At 39.7% G+C, this 13,660-nt stretch overlaps 1 protein-coding gene across 4 annotated transcripts in view; it reads left to right on the top strand.

The window, feature by feature from the left end:
- Positions 1 to 13,660, top strand: part of ICA1 (islet cell autoantigen 1) — a 97,237-nt gene that overhangs the window by 3,156 nt on the left and 80,421 nt on the right. For 2 of the 4 annotated variants that reach the window (XM_006085014.3, XM_023750759.1), the window contains 3 exons: positions 1,751 to 1,787; positions 4,566 to 4,731; positions 8,274 to 8,346. In XM_006085014.3, the coding sequence (XP_006085076.1) occupies positions 1,771 to 1,787; positions 4,566 to 4,731; positions 8,274 to 8,346 (256 nt within the window). In that variant the 5' untranslated portion in view covers positions 1,751 to 1,770. Of the gene's footprint in view, positions 1 to 1,727; positions 1,788 to 4,565; positions 4,732 to 8,273; positions 8,347 to 13,660 lie in introns of those variants that run through there. The other 2 variants (XM_014452441.2, XM_023750758.1) reach the window with 2 other exon arrangements.

Genomic DNA, 13,660 nt, shown 5'->3' with positions numbered 1-13,660 from the left:
TTCTGGAGATCTGTTGTACAACAATGTTATAGTTAACAATACTGTACTATACACTTAAAAATGGTTAAGAGAGTTCTAGCCGGTTTGGCTTAGTGGTTAGAGCGTTGGCCCAAGGACTGAAGGGTTACGGGTTTGATTCCGGTCAAGGGTCCATACCTAGGTTGCAAGCTTGTTCCTCAACCCCAGTAGGGTATGTACAGAGGCAACCAATTGATGTGTCTCTCTCACATCGATGTTTCTCTGTCTCTCTGTCTCTCCCCCTCCCTTCCACTCTCTCTAAAAATCAATTGGGGGGGGATTTTTTAAAGAGAATAAATTTGTCTGATTTTTTTACTGCAATAAAAATATTAATCAGAAAGTACTAATTATCCTAATAGTTCCTGGTGAAATCCAACTTAAGGAAAGACTATAATAATTTCATTTCCTTGAACAGTATCTTTTTATGAGAAGTTTCGTTGAAAGCTTTGAGCTAAGTAAAGTAAATGTGTCCTTGCTGTGAGGCTGTGTGGGAGGTTCATGGCCTCTCTACGATTTACTGAGCAGAGGGCAAGGCTTACTCATCATGAATGTCATTTCCAAAGCAACTTGTCCAAAACCTGGGTGCCCTCCAGGAGGAAGAGAGCTGCTGATTACAGGATGCTGTCATTCCAGCAGCATCTGGGCACTCAAAGAAAATGTCCTCTTCCTCTCACCTGAAGCCTGGAATTTCAACACTCAGTTTAGTTCCATTAACACATTTTTTAAAAGCCTGGGGAACTTTAATCATCTCAGGGGTCCTAGTTGTCAGGACCCTTTCTAAGGCAAAGGGAGAAGGATTGCATTGGTTTTGTTGGCGTAGCCAGAAGCACCCAGACTAGCACACTGAGCATTCGCTCTGGCAGTCAGCAATCCGTTCTGGCCAGAGGCCATCCCTTAGGTAGTGAGCTCACCACTCTTTCCAGTAACTGGTAGGTAAGTGTGGCTGGGTTGGCTGGCTCCGCCCTCCCTTTTGGCTGGCAGCTTCCCTGAGTGGGCCAAATGGAGTGAGGGGCAAAGGCATCAAGTGACTTCCATATTTATGAATGAGATGAAAATACAGTATTAGGCTGGTAAAAACAGAAATAAATACATTTTTCTCCTTTTTACCCTTTTTCTGTTTGTTTTTTGTTTTTGCAATGGGCTGGTTCAGGTTTTTTAAATACTGATTCTGAGTTATTTCAAATCTCTAAAGAGGCATACGGATGCAATACTTGCCACCTAGCTTAACAGAGAACACTGCGGGTACAGTTGAAGTCCCTGCATGTACCTCTTGAATAATAGCCTCCACCCCCCCACTGCAGTGGTAACTGTTATCTGGAATTTAGTGTTCATTATTCCTAAGCAGTTCTTTATACCTTCACTATATAATATTTCTATGCTTCAATTGGTTACAGTATATTGCTTTGCATGATATGATCTCATTTTATATAGTCTTCTACAACCTTCCTTTGTCATTCAACCTGCTTGTTCACTTGTTAAACTTCATTTGGGATATTTCTTCCATGTTACTTAGCTAAACTATTCTTGACAACAGTGTACAGTGTTATTGCATAGTAGTGTTGGGCCCCTAAAATACAGCTAGAAGTGGTTTAGATTGGAATTTTATGTGTCAATTTAACATATAATTATAATATAGTGTGTAACTGTTAAACATATTTGTTTTATTTCAGGTTCTAATATAACTTATCCTCTCATGCTTTTTCCCTGCCCCTTCTCCCCAAATCATCAACAGTAGGAAAAGAAGAAGGAAACATGTCAGGACACAAATGGTAAGTAATTTGTTGCCTTTTTTGAATTGGGAGAGGCTAATGAAAGAGGAAAACACATAGTAGATGCTCAATAAATGTCTATTGAATAGAAAAATCAATAGTCACATTAGCCACAGTAACCTCTTAGTCCCTATTCCAATGTTGGGTATAGTCAAGTTCAACACGCTATTAAATGTGATATGGAAACTAAGTAACCAAAAATATCAGTTCTTACCTAATGAGTATTCTCTAAGAAATTTATATATAAATTTTCTCTTGAGAATCTAATGTTGGCTTTTCTTACCACCGTTTCTTCAAATGTAAAAAGTTAGTATATTTATTTTATTATCTTATTTGCAACTTCGAATATTAAGGTTATAAGGGAATTTTATGTAGGCAGACTATAAAATTGAATGAATAGGAACTCAGACTCATTAATTTATACTCGTGACTTTAACCTTCATGAACATTCAAGAGGCAATCACTGTTGGAATTATTGATGATGAATAAAATAGGCATGGTAATCATATGGCAATGTTAGCACCAATACTTATGTGCCTATAGCACATCTAAACAGCATGGGTAACATCTTATAAATTCCAGATCAGTTTCAAGCAGTGTTTCTGAACCCTTGGCCCACCAGGCAAGCAGATCTTTGTCTTGTTTTACCACCTTAAATTTGTATCATGAAAAATGTGGTGCATATTTTTTATTGATCAAATGAACAATTAATTACAACAGAGAATGTGCTTTCTAATCCCTCCTCTCTCAGTAGAGAAGCAATCAGCTCTAGCTTCTCTTTAATATAAAATGTCAAATTTTTGCATCTCTTAAAATGTAATGGGTTTTAAAGGGTAATTAATAAATGGCGAAGGGATTTAGTTTCCCTGAGTATCCTTATTTGACAGCTTTCTAAGTAAGAGCTGTCAGATTTTTTTTAATTACTCCATCTACCTCATTAAGACAAGGGGATGGTTCCATCCTGTGACCCTCCCGATGGCTGTCACACCGAGGCAGCGGGCTCTGGGCTCGGGGAAGTAGGTAGTCACTTGTATAAGAGAGACAGCAGAGCCCCAAGAAGTGGGCCTTCCCCAAAGGCTTTCTCCCACTCACTCGGCCACTTCTCTGCTTGCCACTGAATTACAAGGGCTGCAGAGACTATTGGAATGATCACTGGACTGGGATTCAGGGGCCTGGATTTTAATCCTGTGAGACTACAGACAAGATTCTTAACCTTTGAAAACTGAAGTTTTCTCATTTGTTAAATGACCGGGGGTGGAGCGAGGCATTTTCACTAGATCTCTAAAGTCCCTTTGGTTTTTTTTCAAAATGAAATTCTTTTTACTGTTAATCCATGACCTTTTGGGGTGGGGTGGGGGGACACAATACAAAGAAGTCTACCCAATTCCCCATTCTTGAAAATTCCATTCCCCTGAAATAACCATAGTTTTGGGGGTGGGGCTATATCCTTCCAGTCTATTAACATACACACTCTATAGAGAGATTATCTTTTACATAAATGTTATAGATATTTTTATCCTATTTCCTATTATGTAAGCTTATAAGAAAACTTCTAAATAGTGCAGAAACCATGAAAGTCCCTCCAACCCTACTTTTCTAAAGATAACCTTTGCTGAGAAAGTCATCTGAAATCCCTTATGTGTTTTAGGAATAAACCTGTGGATTGAAAATTGTAAATGTTATCTGGAAGGAGATTATAAGTCATCAGGTTTTGAGATACAGATATTTTGATATGTGCAGCTCATGTTTTAGGACCCAGGCCTGGCATATTTTGAGTGGCAATAGCATGGGTTAGAATATGATGCATGTCTGGATAGGAGTGACATCGAGGTCCTATGTGAGCCTCTGGAGCAGGAACTCTAGACAGGGGGCGGGTGTAGACAACATGGGAAGGGATACAGCACCAATGGCAAACTTCCTATCAATATTTGAGGTACTCTGGTCACTTTTACAGAATTCCATTTTTTTCTCAATTTTTTTTCTAATTTCTTTTTTATTTGATCTTCACTATATTTTCCCAGAAGAATGTAATGTATTTTAAGCATTTATATTTAATAAACCACAGTTTTAATATCAGAAATCTGTAATATTTTTTTAATGTTCTTAAATTTTATTTGACTTTGGTAAGAGATATACCCTCTTAATAATATTTTAAGTGTACAATGTAGTGTTGTTAACTCTGGGTGCAAAGTTGCATCTCTAGAATTTATTCATCTGACATAATTGAAACTTTATGACCATTGACTAGCAATTTCCCATTCCCCCCTCACCCCATCCAGCCCCTGGTAGCCACCATTCTACTCTCTGAGTTGGGTTTGACTATTTTAGGCACCTCTGTGACAGATGGTAAGCACGCTATTTTTCAGCGCCTTATCTCTGCTTTCCTGCCATCACTTCAGTGTTGGCCATTGTGCTGGAGTGGAGAGAACATTGGTGTCCGGCTTTATCTCTGACTCACGATCGACTTGAGCCAGTCACCCTGCCTGGCTTGGCCTCACTTTCTACCAGGGGTGTGTCCTGCCTGCCGATAACTACACTCAGTAGTGGAGGTTCAGTTTCTAAAATTTCCTGCAAAAGTTATTTCATTTCTTCACTAACTTTTAAGCTTTTGGAGTCAGAGTTGATTGACATTTTTGGTGTAATAATCATCAAGGAAAGTATTTATGTGTTTATGAATGTTGTCAGTGTATAAGTTAATGTTTAGGTGAGTTCATTCACACTAAACTATCTCAGTCGTTATGAACGTCATGAGTAAAAGAGCTCTTTGAATGTTTTTAGCAGTTACCCCTGGGACTTGCAGGACCGGTATGCTCAGGACAAGTCCGTGGTAAATAAGATGCAGCAGAAGTACTGGGAAACGAAACAGGCCTTTATTAAAGCCACGGGGAAGAAGGAGGATGAACATGTTGTGGCCTCGGACGCAGACCTGGATGCCAAGCTGGAGGTGAGCGCTGTTTCTCTCTGCCCCGGCACAGCCCTCCTGCTTCCGTCAGGGCCCTAGAGTGACTCACTGGGCAAGCATCGGTGTGCTTATATTTGAAAATCTATTGCAAACAACTCGTTCATGAGGAAAATCTGGGATCAATCCAATCCCAGCCTATTTAAACAAACAAACACCTACAAATTCTCATGTAACTATCCATATGCCTCTGTTGATTTATAGGGTTTTTTTTACACTTCGTTGGAATGCATGGAATGTGGTAAATTCTCAGTAAATGTTTGTTGAAAAACATTAATGCAATTAAAGAACCACTGCTAGTGATATCAACCCTAGGGGTCTGGCAAATATTTACATTTTAAAATGTATTTTATTGATTTTTTTATAGAGAGGAAGGGAGAGGGATAGAGTGTTAGAAACATTGATGAGTCAAACCTGGGACCCTTCAGTCCGCAGGCCGATGCTCTATCCACTGAGCCAAACCGGTTAGGGCTAATATTTACATTTTGAAAAAGAAAAAAGGGTCCTGGCCAGTGTGGCTTAGTTGGTTGGAGCATCGTCCTGTGCACTGAAATGTTGAGGGTTCGATCCCTAGTCGGTGCATATGGGAGGCAACCAATCAATGTTTCTCCCGCTCCCTCTTCTCTCTCTCTCTCTCTCTCTCTCTCTTCCTTCCTCTTTCTCTAAAATAATTTTTTTTTAAAAAAAAAGGATGAATAACTGGTTCTGTAAAGTAGAGTCTAGTAGGCTTGGTGTCCTACCCTGGAAAATTCTAGAGTGAATTCACAAAGCAGATATTTAGTTAGACTAGTTAATAATACAGTACACTGACTTCATATCTGGTTGATCCTGGAATACCAATATAACTGGTAGAAGACACACTAACTCCCTGTCTTCTTAGACCTTCTGCCAGTGGTTTAGATTAAAATTTTAAAAGTTTACTTCCGTGAATGATAGGCCACTGAGAGGAAAAATACGTTGTATGACCTGAAAGACTTCAAAGTGATCTCCACATTTAATATGTAAGGTAAGTTAATGAGCTCCACATTTAATGAGACTAACACAGAAAGCTCAAGATTTCAGAAAGCTTTCTGAGAAGGGTGGCCAAGATGGTGGAAGTCGTGGTTGTATTAGAACAGAGAGAGGTTTAAGGGGAGATAGGTTAGTTGTCAACTACATAGGAAGGTCTGTCATGTGGAAGAGGGATAATTCATTCTATGCATCTAACGGTAGAACCAGACCCAGGCCACTATGCATAATACTCATCTCTCATGAAATTGTCTCAAGTTTGCCTATTCTTCCTCCAGTAGGAGGTCAGATTCCATGTCTGCCTTAGTCACCACTGCACCCTCAGCCAGTCACACAGTACACATTCAGGAACCATTGGCGGAATAAGTGTACATGTTAATGCAATTAATATTAGTTCCCAACCCTCCCTCTGTCATTGGAATTGTTCAAAATAGAAGCTGGGTTTGACAGGGATGTTCTAATGGAGATTGCGCCAATGGATAAAAGTACCACCAGGTACTATTCTGATTTTAGTATTTTGAATACAGGTGAAATGATTATAAGTTGCTAATGCTTTTCACATTGTATAGCTTTATGTTTCTCTACTTAACACCCTAGTAAATACAAGCCTCATTCAAAAAGGATTTTACTGTGTTAATTCTTCGTACATTAAACACAGCACAACAATTTTATATTTATATTTAGACTCTTGCAGGGGCATTTTTACACAACCAACTATACTTATAAAAATAGCTGCTGTCCTATGGTTAGAGTGTCCAAAGCACTTAGCTGTGACTAATAATTTGACACATGATAGAGGTTTCTGTTGCAGAGATGTTAATACTGGCGTTGATATTTATAGAGAGACTGGATTCCATCAACCATCAATAAAACATATGAAAACAGTGTGCAAACCATGTTGATGTGGTCCTACACTGTTATCCATATAGGGCAAGCCTAAAAACCAGAAAGCTGTGTGCCAAGCTAAAATCATGGTCAGATTGCATTTCAATCTGTTGGGAAGTTAATGTAGAAATGTTGCACTAAGTTCCAATATTTGTCAAAATTGCTTGTTAATAAAATCATCTTCTCAAAAATAGCTCTAAGTACAAGAACAAGCAACACTAACCTGACGGAAGTCTTTCAGTGGGGACACTGCAGAGGAGACCGACCAGATGGTGGAAATGTTTCTCCTCTTCGTTGGGTGTGGTTACTAGAGTGTGTACAGTTGTCAGACTCACAGAACTAACCCTGCAGAGGCGTGCATTTTACCGCATTTAATTTATACTGCAGTTTTTAAAACGTGAACAGTGACAACAGATCAGATCCTGAACATACTTTTGGAATTTCCTCGTTCCCATATTTGAGAGTTGGTATGTGTTGCTGGTTGGTGACCCAGAATACTGATATTAAGCATTTGTTAAGGCACAGAATTCAGACTGCTGATTTTCTATTTTGTTTGAGCGTAAAGGGTTGTTGTTGTTTTTCTTTTCTACACAGGTAGAGGATGCCTTATAATGAAATGAGATTTAGTAAAACTTATACTCTTTGTGTCGAAGTTTTATCATAGTAAGACATAAGTACATATGTATGCCTTCATTTTGATTAATGTGGTTGTATATATTATGAAGCAGATCATCAGTTTTGACTAAAACAGGGCAGGGCTTTTCTAATACCAGGACATAATTGCTGCATCCCCAGGGCAGTAAGCTCAGAGGGAGAGCGGGAAAGCCTGCCTGTTGTCTGCCAGGTGTTCTCATTGAGCCCAGCCCTGGCCTCTGGGTTGGTGGAGAAAGTGTGAAGTATCTCTTCTATCTTCTCCTGAGCTGTCTCCGTTTCTGAAGCAAAGACCAGGTCCACCATGAGTTAAAAGTACAGCCCACCTGCTTTTCCCTTCACTTCCTCTGTGATGGCTATAGCATGGCATTCCGTCTCTTCTCCGTGTGTTTTATGAAATCATTGGGACAATAAGGAGTGATGGGGCTGCTAGGTAAACTCCATGTTACCAGAGGTCTTCTCAACAGACACAACACTCAGCTGATTGATTTCTCTTTGCTTTTTATGGAGTTGTTTGAGCATGCCACAGAGGACATTAGGATCACCGACTAAGTTACTCTCATGTTTTAAATACGATGTTTATTTGACAGATTCTCCATTTTTAAAAAAGACCGCAAGTGGTAAAAGAAATAAATTGGATTATGAATGAAAATTGGGTCTCTGGTTTACCAAGTCATCTAATTGGGCCCTTCACTTAGGATTTCTGTTTTTCAGCTATTATTTCAATTGTCTGGAGGAAATCGTTTTGCAGATCTTAATTTAGATTGCGGAGATGATGAATCCCAATAAATACAGACAATAGGAGCGTACTAGAAGGCTTTGATTACAGTTTCTGTATAGTCCGCCACATGCCACCAAGCACACTTGGTCACATGATCTTGTTTTTAGTGGGCAAATCGAACAGTAAGTTGTCTTGAGTGTGATTATTTTTTATTTCACTGCTCTCTGTTTTATTTCACATTTTGTTTGTATTTTTATTACAGCTGTTTCACTCAATTCAGAGAACCTGTTTGGACTTGTCTAAAGCAATTGTACTCTATCAAAAGAGAATATGTTGTAAGTATACCATAAGTACGAATATTGATCTATTAATAAAAAATAGGATATTTTGCCTTACTGTATCACTGCATGTGCTTAGGAAGTAAGACAAAGAAACTGCTGACTAGGAGTGTTTGCCTTTGCTCTCTAAGTGGTGGGGAGGAGACCTTTAATAATTTTATTAGAAATCCTTTACATAGGCTGTTTACCTTTCAATGCAAGTAACGTAATAGGAGAATTTTATATTGGGTCTCCCATAATTAAATATATGCCATTTCTTTTTCTAACCATAAAAAAGTTTTGTTAGTGCTTATATCTTGCCATTTTTAAAATTTGTTTTTTTTTAAATTGGCTTGGCTCTCTTATTTCTAATCTTGTTGGTTTTGAAATGACCAAATGGAGAGAGAAGGCACACACAGTTAATGCATTGACAGTGCTTTATTGACAGTGCTTCCTGGTCAACATTTTTTTATTGGTTGTTGGGTTACTAGGGAACAAGACTTTCCTATGGCCATCCCGTCCTAAAATCATTACCAACAGTGTTATCTCTGAAATGCTGAATATCAAGTTGTAGATTAGTATGTTTTTATATTTCCATTTGTAGGTGATTTAGTCGTACAATTTCTATACGAGACTAACTGGGAAGTTTTTCTGTTTTTAACTGCTGTCAAACACCTTTCCAGTAGTCACTAATTAACAATTGGTCGTTTTCCTTTATTAGTAACCTTCTATTAAGACAGTTTGGGGATAAGTACAAAGTCCTAGGACTCAAAGGCAGAATTCTGTAAATTATCTATGCTACTGCTTACTAAGTTGGAGCGAAGATTTCTCCGGGGCTGTGACTCCATAGTCTTGAGCAGGAAAACAAGGCACAGGACACACACCTCCACCACGTCCCACATTCCGTCGGTCTCAGTGACAGGTCCATTGGCCACCTGAACACCCTTCAGGACTCAGTGGTTCTCAACCTTCCTAATGCCACGACCCTTTAATACAGTTCCTCATGTTGTGGTGACCCCCAATTTCATTGTTACAAATTGAACATAATTAAAGCATAGTGGTTAATCACAAAACAATATGTAATTATATATGTGTTTTCCAATGGTCTTAGGCGACCCCTGTCACCACCAAAGGGGTCGAGACCCACAGGTTGAGAACCGCTGCTTCAGGTTCTCCTTCTTCTCGCCATCTTCACTGCCTCTGTCTCAGGTCAGCCCACACCATCACTCTCTCGATTTGCTGCATCAGCTTCCTACCTGGTTTCCCTGCCTCCATTCGTGCCTCCTCCAGCCCACTGTCTCCACTGCAATCACAGAGCAATAAGTCTGCTCCCAGAGCCCTCAGTGGTCAAAGCTGGGACAATCTGAGCAACAAAATAAATGGACTGTGTTGGATTATAACCTGTAAAGTGAAATAAAGATCCATAAAATCTATATGGAAATAAACAAACAAGGAGGAGTGACAGCTCCTCCATATGAAATAACTCCAATTAATAAATATGGAAAGAACGAGGGAGCCACAGAATCCTCAGTAGGCAAACACCACAGTAAGAATCAGGGCGGTTAGGCTGCACTGAAAGATGTTATAATTCATGAATGGAAGTTTGAGGAGAAACTGGAGATTTGCATAGTCTCGTGTATTTCCCTTCCCCCTACCCCCCAAGATTTTTAGTAATTACAAAAGGGAAAAAATAATAATTTTACAGTAGAGAAACCCAGTCAACAGCATCCACAAAAGGGATCCAGGTGAACATAACCAGTGAGATGTGTGGTAATATCATACCATGCATTCCACCTGTGTGGTTTCTTTCCCCCAAATCCATAACCCCATTCTCATCCTGAGAAATCAGACAAACCCACATTGAGGTAAATCCTATAGAATACCTGACAAGGTCTCTTAAAGGGCATCAAATTTGTGAAAGAAGAGAAAGACCGAGAACTATCCCAGATGGAAGGAGGCTGGGGAGACCACAGCTCAATGTTGTGTGGGGTCCTGGATCAGGTCCCGGAACAGAAACGTGACATTAATGGGAAAACTAGTAAAATTCCAATAAGGTTGTGGTTTGGTCACTAGTATTGTACCAGTGTCCATTTCTACTTGTGATCATTGAGCCATGGTGTCATGTAAGATGCTAACATTAGGGGATGCTGACGAAGGGTATAGAGGAACTCTGTATTCCACTGACAGTTTTGCTATGAGCCTAAAATTATAACTAAAACTTTTACAAAAATGTACACTGGAACACATTGCTTCTCCGCAGAAAAGCCTCCAGTAGTGCTTACAATAAGATCCAAACTTCCATACCCTGGCTTATAAATTCCGACGTGATCGGCCCCACGCGTCCCTCCAGCTACCTTTGTCCTTACCCCCAGGTGACCTGAGGCCTTTTGCAGTTACTGTTTCCTCTATGGGAAAGGTCCCTGCCCTAATTCTCTCGAGTGGCCCCTTCTTGTCATTCAGAGGACAACTTCATGGTCACCTGCTCAGAGATACCTTCTTACCACCACAAAGCAGCCACAAATCTCTCACTCTCTCTCTGGCACTGAGTTTGTGATTCCGTATTTTTTTATTTTCTATCTCCTGCTGCTTGAACGTATGCTTCCTCTGAGCAGGTACCTCGTGTGCCTTGTTCATTTCTCTAAGACCATCCATAAATTAATTCCCTCTGTGCTGCGTGAATTCATGCTGCCAAGCTAATTGCTTTTATAGTTCTTTAGTTGCCTTTTTAGGGTACATCTGAAAATCTAATTAGCAATTAAATATAAATAGGTTTTTATTTGTCTCTGAATTTTTAAACCCTAGGAAAATGAGAACTTATACACTTTTGAGTTATTTCTTGCCTTAGAAGAAGTGTAAATGTCTATAAATTAACTGAAGTATTTTTTAAAATTAGCATTAAGGAATGAACATCTCTTCTCAGAAAATGATGGCCATCACTAAGTAATCAACCTGGAGCCTGATGCGGCTCAAACTCTTTCCACCGCCCTCTGAGCAACACTGCCAATTAGAGTCTAGCTCTCAAATTGAAAACTGTCTGCCGCCCCAAGGTCAAGCCTCAAGTGCACCAAGTAACAAAAAATGATTTTTCAAATGCTTTTACCTACTTAGGCTTATTTAGGAAAGAGTACATTTCTCCAACCATGTAATCATCCAGGTTCCATGAATTGGTTTCTTCCTAGCCTTAAGCTAAGTGTGTTCATTTGTATGTGACTTGAGGCTTCAAGGTAAAGGTGACAGTAGCCTCATGCAATTATGAACACGAATGTGAAATTCCTCCCCACAGGGAAAGATTCATTGTGGAACTGAGTGAGTCTCACATTAGTAAGTGAAGAGAAGAAGGAATAAAAGGTATTTTAAAAAAATAACAAAACTTCGCCCAGCCAGTGTGGCTCAGTAGTTGAGCATCGATCCAGGAACCAAGAGGTCGAGGTTCAAGTCCCAGTTAGGGCACATGCCGGGGTTGTGGGCTCGATCCCCAGTGGAAGGCATAGAAGAGGCAGCCTGTTGATGATGTTTCTCTCTCATCGATGTTTCTATCTCTCTATCCCTCTCCCTTCCTCTTTCTCTAAAAATCAATAAAGGAAAACACATTAAAAAAAAAACCCTTCTTATAATTATAGGAATTTTTTAAAGCTACATGAACCATGGCATAAATCATTGATGGCGAACCTTTTGAGCTCGGCATGTCAGCATTTTGAAAAACCCTAACTTAACTCTGGTGCCATGTCACATACAGAAATTTTTTGATATTTGCAACTATAGTAAAACAAAGACTTATATTTTTGTTATTTATTTTATATATTTAAATGCCGTTTAACAAAGAAAAATCAACCAAAAAAAAATGAGTTCGCGTGTCACCCCTGACACGCGTGTCATAGGTTCGCCATCAACTGGCATAAATATCAGATAAGCATTTAAAGTGAAACAAAGTGTACAGGGATAACAAGGGGGAAATAATAGTTAATCCAGTTTCCCCAATTAAAGCATTTTCCTGGGAAAGCCATAGTTTTCATGAGGTCCTGTCCTGAGAAATCTTAGATTCTCATGGGAAATAGACACCTACAAACACTCTGATACTCGATGCTGAGGAGACATTGCTGACATAGAGAAATAGGGATCAACCACTTCACGGAGGATGTAGCCGTTGAGCTGGACTTTGACCATGAACTTGATTTTGAGAGGCAGAAGAGGAAGGAGGTAGTCATTCATCTCTCAGGAAGAATGGATTCTAAAAGCCTCTTCCTCCTCCGGAATGTCTCCAGCAAACCACAGTCACAAATTAATAAGGGAGAATAGAGCATTTGACCTTCACCTTTGGATTTGTGGTTCTGGGCTAACATTGTGTAGCCATTCTTGGAGAGGTTGTGTCAGACACAGGGCATTCTCAAAGAAATCGGGATAGTTCATGAAAACGGACCGGAATCCGGGTAGTATTTAAAAAGTAGTTTTAGAGACACATGATGTGTAAAAGCATCAATCCAGAAATGTGAAATAAGAGTGGCCATGTTCAGAGGATGTCCATAGCAAATGCTGTGTTTAGGCACAATGCTCTCCAGGGAGCTCAGTGTCACTCCTTGCTCAGCTGGTGGTGAGTGTGTATTCGGGACCAGTGGCTGCATAAGGGCTCACTGGTCACTGGTTGGGTGCACTGTGTTTAATTCAACCATCCCCACTATAGGGAAAAAGAGTGTTCATGATGCTGTGATTATCTTTGTATATACATCTTTGTGCTCATTTTACCACTTCCTTAGGATGTACTCCTAACAGAAGTGCAATGTCAAAAGAGACATTTATATTTGCTGCCAAATCAATCTATAGAAAAGCTTGTGCCAGTCACTAGCTCACCCAATAGTGTCATCTGAGGTTACCTTTAAATATAAGGACCAATATAAATATTGAATCATTATGTTGTATATCTGAAACGAATCTAATGTATGTCAATTATACATCAACTGAAAAAAATAAGACCAAGATTAGGCATAACTGGGTCAGATTTTGATTCTAGCTCTGCATTTAAAAATTCACCAAGTCATCAACCTACCCACCCTCGCTCCTCATCCCCACCACCAACCAAAAACCTGGGTCACAGATAAAGTATTTGAATTGCTAACTCAGAAAGCAGAGATCAAAGAGTCAGCAGGAGAGAAAAGCAGAAGGAAACTGACCCTCCATTGTAGGCAGCCACCGAAGATTCCCACAGTCATACTCGACAAACTTAACTTTTTCATTTCAGCTCCCAACAGCACATTATCGGCTCGCTTTTCAGTACAGAGGTCATTTTCTGGTTCCGATTACAGGGCACCAAATGCACTGACAGATGTACTCAAGTGAA

This window comes from Myotis lucifugus, unplaced genomic scaffold (genome assembly GCF_000147115.1).
Source record: "Myotis lucifugus unplaced genomic scaffold, Myoluc2.0 scaffold_15, whole genome shotgun sequence".
Classification (NCBI taxonomy): domain Eukaryota; kingdom Metazoa; phylum Chordata; class Mammalia; order Chiroptera; family Vespertilionidae; genus Myotis; species Myotis lucifugus.
Note: the sequence above shows the minus strand (reverse complement) of the source record. Positions and strands in the feature narration are given on the sequence as shown.